Source organism: Carassius carassius, chromosome 34, assembly GCF_963082965.1.
Source record: "Carassius carassius chromosome 34, fCarCar2.1, whole genome shotgun sequence".
NCBI classification, from domain to species: Eukaryota; Metazoa; Chordata; class Actinopteri; order Cypriniformes; family Cyprinidae; genus Carassius; species Carassius carassius.
The window spans coordinates 25,958,410-25,979,660 of record NC_081788.1 but is presented as its reverse complement, the minus strand read 5'-3'; the positions used below and the strand labels follow the sequence as shown (position 1 = coordinate 25,979,660).

The 21,251-nt window shown below is 35.9% G+C and overlaps 1 protein-coding gene across 2 annotated transcripts in view; it reads right to left on the bottom strand.

Annotated features, from left to right (window-relative positions):
• Nucleotides 1-21,251, bottom strand: part of LOC132114872 (sodium- and chloride-dependent creatine transporter 1-like) — a 34,499-nt gene continuing 13,248 nt past the window's right edge. The window contains exons 5-14 of one of the 2 annotated variants that reach the window (XM_059523245.1): nucleotides 17,950-18,084; nucleotides 17,558-17,661; nucleotides 16,191-16,315; nucleotides 9,198-9,310; nucleotides 8,212-8,349; nucleotides 5,524-5,626; nucleotides 5,235-5,335; nucleotides 1,524-1,694; nucleotides 550-663; nucleotides 1-356 (exon numbers count right to left, since the gene is read on the bottom strand). In XM_059523245.1, coding sequence (XP_059379228.1) covers nucleotides 348-356; nucleotides 550-663; nucleotides 1,524-1,694; nucleotides 5,235-5,335; nucleotides 5,524-5,626; nucleotides 8,212-8,349; nucleotides 9,198-9,310; nucleotides 16,191-16,315; nucleotides 17,558-17,661; nucleotides 17,950-18,084 — 1,113 coding nt within the window. In that variant the 3' untranslated portion in view covers nucleotides 1-347. Of the gene's footprint in view, nucleotides 664-1,523; nucleotides 1,695-5,234; nucleotides 5,336-5,523; nucleotides 5,627-8,211; nucleotides 8,350-9,197; nucleotides 9,311-16,190; nucleotides 16,316-17,557; nucleotides 17,662-17,949; nucleotides 18,085-21,251 lie in introns of both variants that reach the window. The other variant, XM_059523244.1, reaches the window with a different exon arrangement.

Here is a 21,251-nt window from a genome sequence, read left to right as displayed (position 1 = left end):
TTATTATCTGTATTGGGCCACTTTAAGTCAAGGATGCATTTATAACATGTATCCCCACCACCACCCTTTTTTTCTTCCTTTTATCCATGTGCTTCTTGCTCAGATTTGATACTCCTGTCAGTGCAAAGAGACCCATATCACGTTCAGGAAAGTGGCCTGTGGGAATTCTGCCACTCTGTGAAATAATGTTATAGACTACACTATAATGTCCCCTCCAAAGACATGCTGATTTCACCCTGCAAGTCTTGATATCTGCAATAAACTTTGCACATTGTTTTTTTTTTTTAAATCATGTATATAGTTTGCAGTTTCAACAGGTGGAGGAGGAGCATCTGGTAATGTGCATGCTAGAGGATCTGTTGTACGAAACAAAATGTAACCGTCAATTTCCATCAGATGTTTTAAGACTGTAAGTTGATGCAGAATTCCATAAAATGGCAAAAAAAAAAAAAAAAAAAAAAATACTGACGATTTCTTTAACCAGCTTGCCTTAGGAGGGTTGTCGTAGCATTTCCCTTTAATCTACATAACACTCTCAAAAATGATCACCTTGTTCTCCTCCGTTCCAGGAGACAGAGAGGCCAGGCTTTTAATGTCAGTGTCAGGGGCCATGTATTCGAGGTGATGGGCTCCCCACACTGGTTTGGTCAGATTTTCCCAACGCTGGATGAAAAACAAAACACATAAAGAATGGGCAACATGCTTGTTCGAAGCAGTTCACATAGTCCTACTGTATGCATTCTGAATAAAATCAAGCTACTTTAGAGAAGAAAACTACAATTATATATATATATATATATATATATATATATATATATATATAAAATAACAAAATATATACTATAATAGATATATTTTATAATAGATATAGTAGAAATAATGTTAAAATAACACAACAATGCTCAACAAATGAAATATCTGCAGTTTCAATGACTTCCATATTTTCATTTCTTATTTACCGAGATGCAGTTTGAGAAATAATCATCTGGTTGTTTTTAGTCCGAGTGAGGAAATTTCCCTCTTGCCAGTATCCTTATATAGATATGAGCATATTTTCCTAGTGTCATCCTCACAAATTGCTAAACCCCCAAATAACATCATTTAGTTTTCTTTCCTTAAAAAGTAACAGAATGCCTTATTGCATTATAAAAACATGAGATTAAACACATTTACTATTAGTTTGACAGTCCTATTATTTCTTATTTCCTCCTGCATCCTCCTTTGCTAGTTTTCCTACACATACATGCCACAACCCTCAGCTGTATGTCAGTATACAGTGTGTTTGGAAGCAAACATTGAGGGGGTGAGGCATTGTGGTCTATCTGACAACTGTTAGCCTAGTAACTATAAATACACACAACGCTTTCTCATGCGATGTAATTCTGATGCTTTTCAGTGAAGTAACACTGGATCTCAAAATAAACACACCTACTTCTATTTCAATGCTCTCCACACCTTTCATGCATTAGTGCAAGTGCACGGAAAATAGAGCAGTGCTTTCAATAGGTTGAAATGGTGCAAACCTCTCTGAATGTTCCCTTGGCCGCAGAGAGCTTGTACACAACGCTAACGGGGATACAGAGCATGGAGGACAGAGCCAGACACCATCCGATCACCTCGCCCCACCATGGGTACACATACACATTGTTGTAGGTCAGAGGCTTGTAGTTCAGCAGATGAAACAGAAAGATACCCTGAAGACATAAAGAGCAATGGCATCCATATCAGTGTCAACAATCTGATTGAACAATAAAATCTTAACACGTCTTTTTATATCGATTTTAACCTTGTTCAGGTCAGTCTGACCTACATCCAATTTTCAAATTGCCTTTATTTCTTCTTGACATTTTGTAAAGTGTTCATATTTTAGGGTCATGAATGAGCTTGCAAAGTGTTGATACGTAGACATGTTTTGGAAAGGCTGTACAAATTTGTTATGACTTTAGTGTTGTGGGTCAAATTGACCTCCATTGGTTTCCTTGCAATATTCAAGTTCAAGTTTAAGTTGAGCTTTATTGTCATTCCGCTGCATGTGTGGACATACAGTGGAACGAAATGTCATGCCTCACAGGACCACGGTGCTACATAAATACAGACATACAACAATTTAGTAAAACAGTATAAACCTACACACAACTAACCTACTGACATCATAAGTGAAGCAGCTGACTGGACAACAGTGCAAGATGATTTGTAGTGCATGAGCATGTGAACACATATTACTCAGTACATACAGCAGTGTGTGAAAAGTGTCTAGTGTGCATACATGTGCATCTCAAAAAATTACAATATCATTAAAAAAGGTATTTATTTTTTGTAATTTAATTAAAAAAAGCGAACTTTCAGTTTCCAGAAGACAATCATTGACACCCTCTACAAGGAGGGTAAGCCACAGAAGGTCAATGCTGAAAGCGCTGGCTGTTCACAGAGGGCTGTATCAAAATACAGTCATAGAAAGTTGACTGGAAGGAAAAAGTGTGGTAGGAAAAGGTTACACAAGCAACAGGGATGACCACAGCCTTGGGAAGATTGTCAGGAAAAGCCGATTAAAGAACTTGGGAGAGCTTCATAAGGAGTGGACTGATGCCAGAGACATTTAGCATTTCATTTGGAAATCAAGGTCTGGAGTCTGGAGGAAGACTGGAGAGGCACAGAATCCAAAGTCCAGTGTGAAGTTTCCAAATTCAGTGATGATTTGGGGAGCTGTGACGTCTGCTGGTGTTGGTCCATTGTGTTTTATCAAGTCTAGAGTCAATGCAGCCATCTACCAGGAGATTTTGGAGCACTTTATGCTTCCATCTGCTGACAAGCTTTATGGAGATGCTGATTTCATTTTGCAGCATGACGTTAGCACTTGCCCACAGTGCCAAAACCACTTCCAAGTGGTTTGCTGACTAAGATATTACTGTGCTTGATTGGCCAGCCAACTCACCTGACCTGAACCTCACAGAGAATCTATAGGGTATTGTGAAGAAGATAAGTAACATCTGACAAACAATACAGAGGAGCTGAAGGCCGCTATCAAAGCAACCTGGGCTTCAATAATGCCTCAGCAGTTCCACAGGCTGATCCCTTCCATGCCATGCTGCACTGAAGCAGTAATTCGTGCAAAAGGAGCCCCAACCTTGTGCTGAGTGCATAATTAAACTTGCTTTTGAGATATTGAACATTTCGGTTTTGTACATCTTTTTTTGTTTGATCTTTGAGAAAAAAATTTTTTTAAGATACTGAATTTTTAATTTACCTAAGCTGTAAATCGTAACCATCATAATTAAAACAAAAAACTCTTGAAATATTTCAGTTTGTGTGCAATAAATCTAGAATATAAGATTTTTTTTTAAATTAAATTAAAAAAAATAAAGAACTTTTCCATAATATTCTAATTTTTGACATGCACCTGTAGAAGAGAATTGCACAAAAATGATTTGAATTGCACAAATAAAAGAAAAAAGAATGTTTCAGTTTTTCTGTGATGTGGAAAGGTTGGGGGGGGGGGGGGGTGAGATGGTTCATGGTTCAGGAGGTAGGGGGCTTGTGTGGGGTTTCAGAGGAGGGCGGGTGATTTGAGTTCAGGGCTCTCACAGCCTGGCGGAAAAAGCTGCTGAGCAGTCTGGCGAAGTGGGCTCTGATGCTCCGGTACCGTCTTCCTGATGGTAGGAGCTGGAAGAGACTGTGGGAGGGATGAGTGAGGTCCTTCATGATACTGTTGGCTTTGCTGGAGCATCATGTGTGGAAAATGTCCAGGATGTAGGGGAGAGGGGCACCAATGATCTTTGCAGCTGTGTTCACTGTCCACCGGAGGGTCTTGTGGTCTGCTGCACTACAGTTCCCGCACCAGACAGTGATGCAGCTGGTCAGAGAGCTGTCGATGGTCAGTGGGGGGAGGTCAACAGAGTTTCTCCTGAATTCCATCACAACCTCCTTTGTCTTCTCCACAGTGAGGGACAGGTTGTTAGTACCACACCATTCAGCCAGCTGTGCCACTTACTCTCTGTAGTGTGTTTCATCGCTGTTGCTCATGAGACCTACCACCATTGTGTCATGCGCAAACTTGATGATGTGGTTGAACTTGGCAGTGCAGTCGTGGGTCAGCAGAGTGAAGAGCATTGGGCTGAGCACACAGCCTTGTGGGGCACCTGTGCTCAGTGTGGTAGTGCTCGAAGTGTTGTGGAGACACAGACCGACTAAGGTCTACCAGTTAGAAAGTCCAGGATTCAATTACAGAGGGAACTTTTAAGGCCCAGCAGGTTTAGTTTGTTGATGAGCTGTTGTGTTATTATTCTGTTGAATGGTGAGCTGAACTCGATGAACAGCGTTCTGACATAGGAGTCTTTATTCTCTAGGTGTGTGAGAGCCAGGTGGAGGGTGGAGGAAATTGCATCGTCTGTAGATCGGTTTGGACGGTATGCAAACTAGAGCGGATCGAGTGTGTAGGGGAGGCTGGTTTTGATGTTATGCATGACTAACCTCTCAAAGTACTTCATCATGATTGGAGTCAGTGGTGGTCGCTTAGACTGGACACAGGTGATTTTTTTGGGTACCAGTATTTTGAGCTATTTTATGATCGTTGTGGATTTGAGACATGTGGGGACGACATTTAGGGACGGATTTTCTATCTGAAACTCAACTTTGGAAATCGGGTCAAAAATATTGTAGCTTTCTAAACACTTAAATATGTAACACATGACACACTTTATACACTTTATGAAATTTTTGTTACTTGAAATAAAATATAAGAAACTTTAGTCATTTTCTCATTTTAGTTAGTTTATCTTGATGCACTAAAATAACTAAAATTAAAAATGTAAATGAAAATTATACAAATTTAATTTATGTTTAAAAAAGATAACAAATACAAAAGAATTTACAAAAGCACACCATTACTAAAACTTTAATGACAATTAAAATGAAAACAGAAAATAAGTTTACAATTTAAAAAAATACATATATATTTATAAAAATGGTCATGACAAAAAAAAACATTTTTGTGTCTTTTTAGTGCAGCTTATTTTGAACAATAATATATGGGTCAAAATGACCCTTAACACAATAGTAATAGACAAGCTTCAACAGAGGTTTCCTGTGTTTACCAAGAATTGTTTTTGTTTTTCATAGTGTTGATTCACAACACTAAAGTTATATCCAGTTTTTTAACACAAAAGGAGGGTTAAATGGCATACATATTGACAGACATAACCACTTTTGAACAGATGGGAGTATTTTTCAGCACTCACCATGCAAACACATGGAGTTATAAAGGACCAGCACCATTTCATCCATGGGAATGGCCGGTAACCGATCATACGGGCAATATCATCCATGAACCTGTCAGCACCTGCACACAGTGGCATGAAGTCAGCGCTCTTTTGGGTGTGTAGAGCATTAGAATATTAGAATAGAGTTACTGCCAGCACAGGGTCCTATATGCTATTCTTATCTCTTAATGCAGCAAACACTGGAAGTACTCATAATAAACTGATGAGACAAGAGAATGGAAAAACGGCTACATGAAGAGATTCTCACCATAAACCCACGCGACAACCACGCATTCCCAGAATGCTTGCCAGAGTAGGGTCATTCCACTGGCTGAGTAGTAGTCAAAAAGCTGGAAGACGTACATCCCTCCCTGTAAACGAAAATTGATAGGAAATCAAAATAGAACCTTATCATTTTATAAATGCCTCACAATCAGTTCATGTTATTTTATAGGGAAAAATAAAACAAATATGAAATATACTCTTTTCACAAAGAGTATAATAATATAGTGGTATATTAAATATATAAATGCATATATACAAGCATAGAAAAGATTGGGGTTGGTACATTTCTATTTTTTTGAAAATAAATTCTAACATGCCAGTCAAGGCTGCATTTTTATGCAGTAAAAATATTGTGAAATATTATATCAATTTATTTCTTTTTGACTATTTTAAAATGTAATTTATTCAGGTGGTCAAAACTGAATTTTCAGCATTACTCCAGTCTTCAGTGTCACATGATCCTTCAGAAATCATTCTTATATGCTGATTTGGGCTCAATAAACATTTCTTATCATCATCTAAGGGAAAAACTGTCATTCATTTTTTCAACGTTATATTATATGGGATTTGCAATTTTTCAAAAAGATTTCAAAATTTAGGACATAAAATATACAACCCGAATTCCGGAAAAGTTGGGACGTTTTTTAAATTTTAATAAAATGAAAACTAAAAGACTTTCAAATCACATGAGCCAATATTTTATTCACAATAGAACATAGATACCATAGCAAATGTTTAAACTGAGAAAGTTTACAATTTTATGCACAAAATGAGCTCATTTCAATTTTGATTTCTGCTACAGGTCTCAAAATAGTTGGGACGGGGCATGTTTACCATGGTGTAGCATCTCCTTTTCTTTTCAAAACAGTTTGAAGACGTCTGGGCATTGAGGCTATGAGTTGCTGGAGTTTTGCTGTGGGATTTTTGTCCCATTCTTGCCTTATATAGATTTCCAGCTGCTGAAGAGTTCGTGGTCGTCTTTGACGTATTTTTCGTTTAATGATGCGCCAAATGTTCTCTATAGGTGAAAGATCTGGACTGCAGGCAGGCCAGGTTAGCACCTGGACTCTTCTAGGACGAAGCCATGCTGTTGTTATAGCTGCAGTATGTGGTTTTGCATTGTCCTGCTGAAATAAACAAGGCCTTCCCTGAAATAGACGTTGTTTGGAGGGAAGCATATGTTGCTCTAAAACCTTTATATACCTTTCAGCATTCACAGAGCCTTCCAAAACATGCAAGCTGCCCATACCGTATGCACTTATGCACCCCCATACCATCAGAGATGCTGGCTTTTGAACTGAACGCTGATAACATGCTGGAAGGTCTCCCTCCTCTTTAGCCCGGAGGACACGGCGTCCGTGATTTCCAACAAGAATGTCAAATTTGGACTCGTCTGATCATAAAACACTATTCCACTTTGAAATAGTCCATTTTAAATTAGCCTTGGCCCACAGGACACGACGGCGCTTCTGGACCATGTTCACATATGGCTTCCTTTTTGCATGATAGAGCTTTAGTTGGCATCTGCTGATGGCACGGCGGATTGTGTTTACCGACAGTGGTTTCTGAAAGTATTCCTGGGCCCATTTAGTAATGTCATTGACACAATCATGCCGATGAGTGATGCAGTGTCGTCTGAGAGCCCGAAGACCACGGGCATGCAATAAAGGTCTCCGGCCTTGTCCCTTACGCACAGAGATTTCTCCAGTTTCTCTGAATCTTTTGATGATGTTATGCACTGTAGATGATGAGATTTGCAAAGCCTTTGCAATGTGACGTTGAGGAACATTGTTTTTAAAGTTTTCCACAATTTTTTTACGCAGTCTTTCACAGATTGGAGAGCCTCTGCCCATCTTTACTTCTGAGAGACTCTGTTTCTCTAAGACAAAGCTTTTATAGCTAATCATGTTACAGACCTGATATCAATTAACTTAATTAATCACTAGATGTTCTCCCAGCTGAATCTTTTCAAAACTGCTTGCTTTTTTAGCCATTTGTTGCCCCCGTGCCAACTTTTTTGAGACCTGTAGCAGGCATTAAATTTTAAATGAGCTAATTAAGTGGATAAAAGTGTAAAATTTCTCAGTTTAAACATTTGCTACGTTATCTATGTTCTATTGTGAATAAAATATTGGCTCATGTGATTTGAAATTCCTTTAGTTTTCATTTTATTGAAATTTAAAAAATGTCCCAACTTTTCCGGAATTCGGGTTGTATTTCATAAAACAAAAATATCCTATTATTTTCCCATATTCAAAAACTAATATAAACCAGTAATATCATATATTACTGATCAAATCCCTAGTTCCACCCTACATTATTAATATTTGGTTTTACCCTGAAATACGTGTCATATGTCTCATGAATTTTTAATCTTTACACAATTTGTCAACTTCATCTGTGAAAAACAAATGAATCAATATCACAAATGCTACATGTCAGTTTTCTTGTGTAAACCCTCACTGTGAGCTTTATGAGTCATGTCACTCCCACATACGGCAACAATTTCCAGTGAAGAAAGATCAGCCTCTGGATGAGAGCGTGACGATCTATCACCCAGAGAAAGGACTTGTGATAAACCATTATATTTTTATCTGACTTATGGAGAGCCACGCGACTGATGCTGATATTCTCACAGCTGATAAAGGGGTGTTTCATTAAGAGGACTCACCTGTGTAACCATGGAGAGATCTATAATGAAGCATAATAAACAGCAGATCGCCACAGCGATTTCGCGCTTATAGCGCATGTAATACTTTCCAGGGAAAAGATCAAGAATGCCAGTTACGAAACCCTCAACACCAACAAACTGGAAAAAAAAACAATATTATGATCTGTTATTAATCGGCTCACTCCAAAATCAAACTCAAAATATTTTCAGTTGCATGGTGATATTTTAATCAAAAACACACAAGGGTAATTCTCTGCCAAATGAAAAGAAAATGTCCTCTGACAAATGAAACAATAACTCCTTTGAGAGTCAAGTTAGATTTAATAATTTCCACATTTGAAACTTCAGATTCATGGCCGTGTTATTTTAGTATCATTGAGATACTATTATAGTTTTAATTAATATTTTCAATGTTTTCTTCTGTTTTAATTTTAAGTGTTTTAATTGTTTCTTTTTTTATTCATTTTTATTTTAATTATTTAATCGTTTTAGAATTTCTTTTATTTCAGTTAATGTTTTTACTGACAAAAACATATATATATATATATATATATATATATATCTGTATATCTGTATATCTGTATATATATATATATATATATATATATATTTATATATCTAAAGTATTATTTTTAATTTATGGTAATATTATAGTGTTAGTTGTTGAATAAATATATTATATAAGTAAATTATTAACAAAAATATTAAAAAGGCAGTTGTTGCATTTTTCATGATCTGATGGCATTAATTTATTTTTTTTTAAATTTAGTGTCATAATTGTAAAAGCAGTAATCAAATACATCTTCATCAATGTTCTGAAAATATGCTTAGATTTTATTATTTAAAGAACACCCCCCCACCCCCCCACCCCCCAGATTTTACTGAATAATTTAACAGATACCTGTGGGTGGCATTTAAAACTTTGGCCATCAATATCCTATAAAAACCAGACACATGATCCTTAATAAGTCTGCATGTAAACTGACCTGACTGTCCAGTCCCAGCAGCAGCAGCATGATGAAGAATAGCGCAGCCCACACCGGAGCCATGGGCATCATAGAAATGGCTTTAGGGTATGCTATGAATGCCAAACCGGGGCCTGGGGGGAGAAGAGGAACATGAGAGTCGTGTCACCATGGGCTACAGGCCGCCCACAACTCAGACACACAAACACACTTACAGCACCAACGGAACAGAGAGAGACAGAACTCAATCAGAGAGAAAGAGAGAGAATGAGAGAAAGAAGCACCTGGATGAGGTGAAACGAAGTGATAGCTCGTGGAAACAGGGGTGCGGGGAGTTCATTTTTCCTACTGTTTGTTTTTTATTGCTCTTCTATATAGAAAGCAGGTTTGGATTAACCATTTAGTTGTTAGAAATCTTTGTTCACTCCATTCTAATGCTTCTCACTGGAGATGAACCATAATGTTGTGTAGACAGCATGTCATTAGATGCTTGTAAGTGCATGCTATCATCAAGGGCGTCTAAATCTATTAACAACATTAGTCATCTGCCATAACACTGGTTTCAGAACACACACGTCCACAAATGTACAATACTGTTAGTTTATGGCAGACAAATTTAACGAGCCGGTTAAGCACAAATTTAAGTCTCGAGTTTGTTATCTGAAGCATTCTGTAGGTTGATTTGCATCCTAAAATACAAAGAGACAGAAAAAGCTTCTGCTAAATGAAGAAATGTAAACTGATCTGAGTCGGCTGATTATTCCGCATTTTAGTTTAATATAAGCTGCTTGACTATTTTAATCATACTGAACTAAACGCTTAAAGGGGTCATATCACAACACTTAAAGGAAAATGCCACCGTTTTTAAATATTCCACTATGTTTTTCCCTCAACTTGGACGAGTTGATACGTACCTCTCCCGTCTCAGTGCGTGCACTCAATCACTGTAGCGCACGGCGCCTCTATGCTAGCGTTTAGCTTAGCACCATTCATTCCTTAGGATCCAAACAGAGATACATTTAGAAGCTAACAAACACTTCTATGTTTACCCTATTTAAAGACGGTTACATGAGTAGTTACATGAGTAAGTATGGTGAAACAAAAAACGTAGCAATTTCTTAAGCGGATAAAAATGATGACTATAATGTTTGGCGGAAGAGCACTTCGCAGCACTTCGACCTCGGCGCAGTAATATCATCACTCAGATATTACTTAACAAAAATCCTCACATATCGAAATGTTTTCATGTGAAGACTATTAAAATGCAGTTATAATACACTTCAGTCGATGATTTCTAATGTTGAAATTCTTCTGATAGAGAAGATCCTGCTACAGAGATCCTTCAGGAACAGTACATGCTTTAACATATTTTCATAGTCAGCTCTGCAGGTCTTTAGGAATAATAATAAATCATACTTAATATTACATTACCGTGACCAGATAGTTGTCAATTGTTGCTTCAGTCAGTGTTGATGTCATGAGTTGAAATATTATTGTTATTAATTTATGTTACTATTACAGTATTAGTTTATAGATAAACCTTTTTTCTTGCTTCGATATCAGTGCAGATAGAAAGATAGATAGATAGATAGATAGATAGATAGATAGATGGATAGATAGATGGATAGATAGATGGATAGATAGATAGATATTCATGTTGCAATCTTGAAAGCAGTTATCAAATACATATCCATTGATAATTTTAAATTAAATTAAAAATTAAATTTATGCATTTAGCAGACGCTTTTATCCAAAGCAACTTACTTATTCAGGCTAACAGTTTTTACCTAACGTGTTCCCTGGGAATCCACAACCTTGCGCTGCTAATGCAATGCTCTACCACTTGAGCCCCAGGAACGCTAAAATCCAAAATCTAAGTGAAATCTAAAAAATTTCTATGGGTGGCATTTAAAACGTTGCCAATTAATATAATTATCAAACATTATCCTTGGAAAGTTTTAATATGAAATCTATTCTTCAGTCGCTGATTTCTAGCACTGAGATTTCAGTTAGCTCTTTTTGGAGTTTAGTATTCCTAAACTTGGTGTTTAGGAATAATAGTATAGTTTGTCATTATTACTGTGACAGGCCAAGTTACGGCTTGTGTTTATATTCAGAAAGAGCCATTTTTACAGTTTAGTTTCAGTAAATGTGAAAACGTCACGTAAAATAACATTTCTCATTAGGGCTGTGAGATTAATCGAAATCTAAATAAAATCGCGATTTGAGTGTGCGTGATTTCTAAATCGCTTTATAGCACGATTTTCCGTGGCCCCGGCCTCCTGCAGTATGTTAACTGAACCAATCAGGATGCAGCGCGCCTAAGTGGAGCGCGAGAACAGAGCAGACTGGGCATATGTGAACTCCAGGTTCACACACTGTCTGTGATGCGTAGCCTTTTTTTTTTTTTCGAGCCCATGTTAACGGATCAGAACATTCACACTGCACGCAGTAAAAAGATGAGAACAGAAAAGGTTATAAATAAAAGGGGGAAAAAATTTTATATGATCTGAGCACGCGCATCTGGTTTTGTTAACAGAGCAAAGAAAATCTGCGTGCGAGCGGATAGATTCGCGTGATTTTAATGTGCTTTCGCCTTACAATAATGTGCTCTCGTTGCTGCTTCTGAACCACGTACACATAACTTACTGTATACGCACTGCAGACGGAGTACGTGTGAACCTTGGGCAATACATATATTGGGCAAAACATATAACACCTGAGGCACCGCTCCAGTAAATAAATAAATCCCTGAACATTTTATTTTTTTTATTTTTTGCCTTATGTCTAGACATTTTGTTTGACATCTTTACTTAGTGATTATTTTGACTTATGTCTGTTCTAGAGACATGTTACAACTTTTTGATAAAGCTCTCATTGGTTTCCTTTTGGAAATATGTTTCAAATTTATACTGAATGCATTTATGACTGTAAAGCATGTCTGTGTGTGTCAAAATCGTGATTAAAATCGAAATCGCAAAACTGATAAAAAAAATCGTAATAGGTTTTTTTGGTCCATATCGCACAGCCCTATTTCTCATTATATGACCCCTTTAAGGAACTGTAGAGGTGGGATATTTTTGTACCAGCAGTGGATACTGTCCAGGACACTGACTTTTACATAACATCTAGGCCTATTGCTTTTTTTATTTAGTTTCTGACAAATGTAGCAAGAAACAGGCAAATGTAATGGAAATACAAGGAAATACACTCATTCAAGAAAGATGTGCCTTATAATAATGTCAAGCGACTGTTTGGAGAAGGTTAGTGCTAGACGTTAGCTAGTTTTTATTGTGTTGGGGTTAAAGCAGACCGAGTGCTGGCCGTGTACAGCTTTTCCACACTTTGGCTTCGTTTCAAGATGAATGATCCTAATTGTGGAATGAGGCTAGGCTACGCTGTGCATGTGGGGCCTGCCCTGCCTGTGACGGCAGACGGTCGTAGGTGCTGACTTTAGGGCTGGGCTGTTGTAGAGGTGTAAATGCTAACATTAGATATCAGAGGATTACCTGCGTTGGCAGACTGCTCCAGGACCCCTCTTGAAATCGAGATGTGCACATCTCAAGAGGCAAAGTTCCTGGTTAAATAATCCTTAAATTAATACTTAAATAAAGCCAAAATATAGATATAGAGATATAAATAAATATATATGAATCACAAGATATAAATAGAACGGGACTGAAGACAATCAAGGAAAACTAGTCAAAGCATCAAATTTATGATGGGGAACCGCTTTTTAACTGTAACTGTCATCTGATTGTGTGCTGCAGGAAAATGAAAAATAAGAAAAAGCCACAAACAATGTGTCAATGGTTTCCTTCTCAAAGTCATCTGGAAGTACAGCACATCACACCCCACTCAAGACATCACGACACAAGCACACTGACACAGAGAGCCTCGCTTAGACCTTGAGATGTGTTTCTAAACCTCATACTGGCACAGACAACACACTAAAAGACAAGGACCAACACACACACACACACTCACACTCATTCCTATACACATACATTCAAAACATATTTGTGTGTCAAGGGTTGAGATACTTCAGATACTATTTTTAACTGTTTTTATAGATATTTCGAATTCATTTTTATTTTTATATCTTCATTAATTGGAAAGTTTTAGTACCTTTGTTGTCATTTTTTTTTTTTCATTTCATATCAATATTTTTTAATACATTTTTTAAATATTATTTTATGTATTTAAGTTCAAGTGTAACAATACAAATCAGAAATGTTCCATTTGCACATAGCTGAAATAAAATAATAATAATTTTTATTTTTTGGTATGTATTTTCCTCTATGGTTTTAGTTTTAGTTCAAACCTGCTGTGACAGTAAAAAGGTGCTAAAATTAGTACAGACTAGAAATGAATTCTGTTACCCGTGGTCAGATCTGTCAGATCTATTAGTGTAAATTTGCTGCTGTGTATTATGTTGAAATTATAACAACAATATGAATGTGAAAAAGAGACTTGAAAAAAAGCAGAAGAAGTGGCTATTTCATTTAAAAATTATTGCAATCTACATTGTTTAATTTGTTAATATCTACAATAATATTAAACTTAATTTAGCATCATGAAAAAGCTGATTCCTCATGATTTGACCCCTTTAAAGCATGCAGTATACTGGTGTGTTAACCCCAACATGTACAAGCAGCGATCAAATTAAAATTCCTTCATTTCAAGGATGTGAGGGTCAGTCTGTATAAAGTCCGTGGCATCTTGCCAGGTCATTCAAAAATATTATCACTTCATACTCATTTAGTCTTGCTGTACAGTCTCTCCTTCAGGCCAAGAACATGCTGTCCTTTACTGAGCCTCACAAACCAGCGCACTGCTTCTGCACCGCGAGCTGAACTGATTCTGAAATGACAGTACTAATTTAACATGCAGGGATGAAAAAAAAAACTGTCTACCCAAGGTTTTTCAGACCTAATTTATAGGCTTAGGAGGTCAAAATACATTTAATTTCCATTTCTGGGGCTAACTTTGGTGTGAATTTCAATTTCAGGCTCAACGGTGCACAATGATATAATATATTTCACTGATTTAAAATGATTTCAAACGCACATGCATGCAGATGATGGGTCGATGTGTCTGTAAATATGTACGTTTCAATAATGTTGACTTTACTACACTGATTGATCTAATAACAGGCTATAATGAATCTGACTATAGAAGGGAGGTGCCTACATTGTTTGAAAGGAGTCTGAAGTTGGATGTCCTAAAAAACAAAGGAAATGGTGTTTGATTTCCAATGGAGGTCAGATGCTGTTTTTCCATTAATTATTAATGGTCAGGACATTGAAAATGTGCAAAGCTTGAAGTTTCATGGGACTACAATCTCTGCATCGCTGAAGTGGGACGACAACCTGAGAGGCATTATTTTAAAAATCTCATCTGCTTTTCACTCCCTGTAATTCATAGGACATAGATACATAAATACATCTACATTTATGTACTGTGTTGTTTTTTTCTGAATGTATTGTTGATGAGCTCACCAAGCAAAATTCAAACAACTAGGCAACAAAAAAATTAATAAATGAGCAGTAAAATTTTTTAGACAATAATTTGGGAGAAATAATACTTTTAGCAAGCTAATGTCCATGTGTTTATAATAAAGTTATATAATGAAATATATATTTATATATATATAATGTGAAAAATGTATAGAAATGTCTGAGTGAACACGTTGAACACTAAGTAACACATTGAATTAAACATGAAATTTTGGGGTAGAAAGACTGAAATATTTTTTTCTTTTAAAATGTAGTAATTATATCTAGTTCTTTTAGTAATGTAACTCCAAATATGTTTTTTTTTTTTTTTTTTACAGTGCATGAAGCTGGCTATAAAACCGTCTCGATTTATTAATGCTCACTATTCTTGATGAAATCGATACAGAAAATTTGGGTATGTGGTTTCCTAACATTTATAGTGTGTGCTCGTATGCATTTCTTTCTTATTGCAACAGCCTTTAGCAAGATATTTATGCAAAAAGGCATGATTTTTATGTAAATCTTGTAGGATGGTCATGTCATGTACAGATCATTAGTGATAGCTTCATGAAAATCTGAGCGACAGCAAACCTTCGTCTGGTGTTCACACTTTAAATGTGAAACATGTAGGCCTATGTGTTATGAACGAACACGTCTGCATGCGAGCGTGAACATCACATAAGAACATGTAGGCCGTTAAATTCATGCCGCATTAGTCTATTAGTCTAGTCTGATGCTTATTCATGGACGATCGGTAGTATTTTTTAACTTAAACATAACATTATAAGTAAATTGTAATCAATGTATTTTCGTTCATGTATGTAAAATCAAGGCATTGCATCTTGGGAACTTTTATCATCCTCAGTGTTTAAGGACAGCATGTAGGAAGAAGAATGTACTTATTGTGATAGCTGGAACTCACAAACATACACACATACCAGCATTCCCATTATAAACTCACACACATAAACAAGTATGCGCACACACACACACACACACACACACACACACACACACACACAAAACAAACTGCTAATCGTCTGGTCCCTTTCACAGTAATATGACTAAGAGCAAATAGCATTATGTATAAACAATCATTTATATTCTGCTTTCAAATGTATTGTCAAACCAACAATAAACATTTACATTAATAAACAATACAAGCCACATATCACACTGCACTGAAATTCATTTACTGTATAGTAACATTATCATCATCATATCACATATGTTCATGACTCACACAATGCATGTTTCATTCATTTTCAGCAGATCACTCTTGCATTAAATATTGATTTCATAAATGTTTTACTAGAACCAGGCCCAGGTCAAAAATGCATTCACTTATGTGCACTAAAAACAAGTCAAGTAAATTATTAAACACCTGCACCTAGATGCACGTAGTTTCAGGGCTGGCAGACACATAAATATGTTTTAAAAATATACATTTACCATCCAGTACAGTACAGTACACAATCTGTCACATGTAATGAAGTAAATGACTGTAGGCTCTTACCTGATTCAGCCACTTTAGAGATATCCACACCTTGTTCAGATGCCATGAAACCTAAGATGGAGAAGACCACGAAACCAGAAAAGAAACTGGTGCCACTATTAATGAAAGCCAGAACAAAAGCGTCCCTGAGAAGAGAAGAAAACACAGACATGAACTGCAGCTCACTTGTGGCATGTGTTTGGCTTTATTTGAATGTGTAACACATTAGATGAAGCCTAAATATGTCAGCATTTTATTTCAGTTAAAAGGCATAAAATACTTCCACCTCATTGTCAGTATTATATTCTTGTGAAGAATTAAAAATACTGCTACAATAGAATTATTTCAATCATTTATCTACTCAAGGTTATAGACTAAAGAATATAATGCATTTAATCATTTTTATGAGATATTGTGTGTTGTAATGCACTGCACTCTTAAAATGTATAACCTTGAATTTGCACATACTAAAATGTACAACAACTGTGTTTACAATTATTGATTAAATGTTAATTTATTAATAATAAGTCAATAATAAAATATAATAAAATTATAATAATACTTTATTTAAAAACTTTATTAAAAAAATAATATATTTTTATATATTATTTAACTATATAACTATAAAAATAAATATTAATAATTTGTAAAATATGAAACATATGATGGCATTAATCATATTAAAATATTTGTTTTGTAATTTAGTAATAATATTCACTTCTAATTTAATACATATTTTTAACATGATAATTAAAGTAAAAAAAAAAAGTGCATGCATTTCAAAATTTCACAGCAGCCTATTTAGTTGTCTCCTTTTGATTATTTGATTAATAACCTAAAAAAGTGCAAAATCTCCAGCAATCAAAACTGTTAATTTAATGACAAATATATATTTATATATATATATTTATATATATATATATATTTATATATATATATATATATATATATATATATATATATATATATATATATATATATATATATATATATATATATATATATATATATATATTTTTTTTTTTTTTTTTTTTTTTTTTTTTTTTATCCTAAAATATATTTTTTTTAATTTTCAAATTAAATCATCCCAGACTGTCAATGTATATATAACCAGCCAAAGTGCCTTGTACATTAGTCAAAGCAAAGAATTGCTGATTCAGTGCTTTTGGTTACTAATGTATCCAGGACATTTGAGATCTACTATTAAAGTGAGAGGCCGTTTGCTCTTTGCTGGCCACATCATTAAAATCCAGCTCCATGTAAGACAAGGTCAGGACTCTCTGATGGGGTGAACGCACTAGACACAACGTCTTTCAGATAGAAAACACACTGGTTCAGAACGTGCAAAAATGTGTCCTTGTCTATTCAAGGATTTGTGGAAGGCTTACTTATAGCAGTCATTGTTGAAGCGGTTATAGCTGCCGAGGGCCGTGAGGGCTCCGAGACCGATAGCATAGGAGAAAAAGATTTGAGTACCAGCATCGATCCAGACCTGAGAGAGACAGAAAGAGTAATGACAGTCAGACAAACAGATCCACTTCTGAAATTATTATTGATGTCAAAGTGGCTCCAGGTACTGGACTTAAAACGCTAAAATGAAACTGCATTGTGTATCATACCTATAAGCAGAGAGAGAAAAAATAATAAACTGAGAAAAAAATGAAGCATACTGAATTACTTTTACACTTATACATTTGGATAAAATCAAACGATGTAATCCAAAGCGGTAGAGAGGTTTGAAGCTCTACAGAAAGCTGGAAGACAGAATTAAAGGTCTCACCTGTGCCTCTCCTAGCTTAGACCAGTCAGGTTTGACATAGTACATGATCCCATCATAAGCACCAGGAAGAGTGACGCCCCGCACCAGGAGAATAATCAGGACCACATACGGGAACGTGGCAGTGAAATACACAATCTGTCAAAGACAAAAATGATGACAGATGGTCAAGTCAACTGTTTTCATTACATACAACTCACTGCTGAAAGAAACCAAAAATCTGCTAAAAATTTCCATGATGTAGATGAGTGTTTTTCCCTTTTAGATTTGGAGAAATTTTGCATTAAATCATTTGTTCAGCAATGGATCCTCTTTTTCAGTGAATGAATGCTGTCAGAAGCCAAACCTCACAATAACCCACAGGACTCAACTGACGTCTTGTGAAATGAAAAGCTGTGTTTTTGTAAGAATCAGATGCATTATTAAGGTTGTTTTAGCTTCAAACTGTTAGTTCTGGCCAAAATACCAGTCCATAATCCATAATAACACTTTCTCCAATAAAAAAGTCCATCTCCTGTTGCCCCCTCAAATCCAAATCCACCAATGTATTTGCTTAAAACAGTTTTGAACTGTTTTCTCTTGTGAATTTTTATATTAGATAAAGCAATATTATGGATAGAGGAGACATATTTTAGTCAGAAGCAACAGTTTAAGGTTAATAACATCTTAATAGATTTATTTATTTATTAGAAACACAGCTGTTTGGACTCTCATTCTGACGGCACCCATTCACTGCAGAGGATCCATTAAGTGATGCAGTGCTACAGAACATTTCTCCAAAATCTGTTTTGATAAAGAAACAAACTCATCTACATCTTGTATGGCATGATGTTGAGTAAATGTCATCTTTGGGTGAACTACTCCTTTAAGGTGTTTATTCTTACTATTAATATCGCTCATACTGTAGTTGGGTATTTGAGGTAACCTAGTTCAAGCCAATAAAATCAGTAGATTTATATCAGAGAATCTGCTGCGTTGCATCTCTTAAATACACTTTATCCCTTTCGGTTCTCTGCAAGGACAGTGTTAGTCACATGCTGAGCAATGTGTCATGTGAATGAAGTTGAGAAGCATGTACTGCACGTCTCACTGCCTTCTATCATCAGATCATCACTGATTTTTTTTTCAGCAAGAGGAGGTTTACTGATTCAACAGCTGGGTCCAAACGGTCTGAACTTTGAACTCTGACGAGATGATGTTATCAGGGAGCACTTACATGAAACTTGCTCATTCCAAGCCTGGCTGGTTTATGGACTTAGCTCTCATGTCATGTATTGTCTGACGAGCCTGGCAGCCTTCTGTAGTTGCTCCACATAGACACAGAAATGTAGGACAGCCATTCTAGATCAAGCCCATTGCATTAAAAGCATGCCGCTTGGCCACAGACCTGCACAGACTTCAACTGCTTCTGCAAACCTTGTCTCCTGAATTCCATCGGGAAGACGAGCTCAACTCTAAAAATACAATGCTGCCCATTTACAACAAAAACCACGGTCACTGTTTAAGACGTGCAGTGCATAATGAGAGCTTTCTGAATTCTCCACCTCATCTTTGTCTGTCCACATTTCAGAGCCATGTCATATATATATGTATATTAATAGTTGTATTCTGCATAGATGCATTAAATTGATAAAAAGACATTGCCAGTAAAGACATTTATAATGCTACAAAAGATTTCTATTTCAAACAAATGCTGTTTTTTGAACTTTCTGTTCAGCAAATAATCTTCTAAAAATATATTTCACAGTTTACACAAAAATATAAAAGCAGCACAACTGTTTTCAACATTGATAATAACAATAAATATTTCTTTAGCAGAAAATCATCATATTAGAAAGATTTCTGAAGGATCATGTGAATAAACTTCATAGCATTAGCAGTCTGATGCATGGCAGTTGAAATCAAATACTCCCACTGCACCATAAGCTCTGTTATCAGCTCAGACTTTAAGATTCAATCCGTCCCGCTTTTTCAAGTTACTAATAAGATGCAGATATAGACCTGAACTAAAAAAAACTGTCAGTAAACAAAATAAACAAAGCATAATATTTAATCAGATTCTGAAATAGCCAATAAGCTCTCTGTAACACTGGCTTATTGTGTGCATGTGTGTGTGTGCTTCAGTTGTCTGAAAGAGCTTGACTCAACGCTTACTCAAAGTGTCCTTTCCATCAACGAAAAACTATGAAGTAAAATCACGAGCTGGCAACTATGAGTTCAAATAACCTACTTTCCACTATTTACTAGAAACATTGAGTTCACAGGAGTAACTCGTTCATTATACAAGGATGACCTTCTATTACAGTAAAGGCATTATTACTATATTATTAAGGGTTCACATGATCCCGCCTCTCTAAAAGAGAATACGTCTGTTGGTCATTGGTACGAGCTCCTTCTCACGTCCCACTGCAGAAACCTGCTCGTGATCAACCAGTTTCACTGTGCCTTGCTGATAGGGCACTCTACAACATTTTCCACCACACCCCCATTGCAAATAATGTTGCCATAGCTATTGTTCTACCTCAATCCTGCACTACTGTGACAAAGCAGAAGTGGGTGGAGCTATGCAAAGGTTACACAAGAAAGTCACAATGTACTTGATAGCACAAGCTAAACAAGGGAAATGCAATAAAACCTTGTCTTTGACAAAAATATTTTTATGAGTTTACGTGCAGCATAATAGAACGATTACACAAGTACATATGAAGTATCCTTCAAACTGATCTGTTAAAGCTGGATTCAACTGACTAGTTGCATTACAAAAGACTGAAATGACTGGGAATATACTGTGTGCTCTGTTCCCAGATACACCCTGATGTGAAACATAAGATCTGAAAATGACCAAATATTGTCTCTCATCAGTGTCTCATGATCCTTCAGAAATCATTCTAATATGATGATTTGCTTCTCCAGAAACATTTCGGATTATTATCAATGTTGAAAACTGTTCATATTTCTGTGGAAACCATGATATATTTTTTCAAGATGCTTAGAAATGATGAATAGAAAGTTCCTAAGAACAGCATTTATTTGAATTCTTCCGTAAAAAAAAATGTAATGCATAATTTCTGTATAAAAATAAAAAAACTATTCTTTAAAAAAATAAAATAAATACATTTATATTACTGACCTCAAATGTTAGAAAGGCAGTGCATATTTGAAAATATATTAAAAACAGTACTTTTTCAAAGAAACTTGTAATGTAGCTAGTAAATGTTTGACCGTAGTTTAACTAGTGGTTAGTAGCTCCACTGTTACATAACCAAGCTTAAGTTGTAGTGCAGGCCATGTGACTGAGTGCTGCT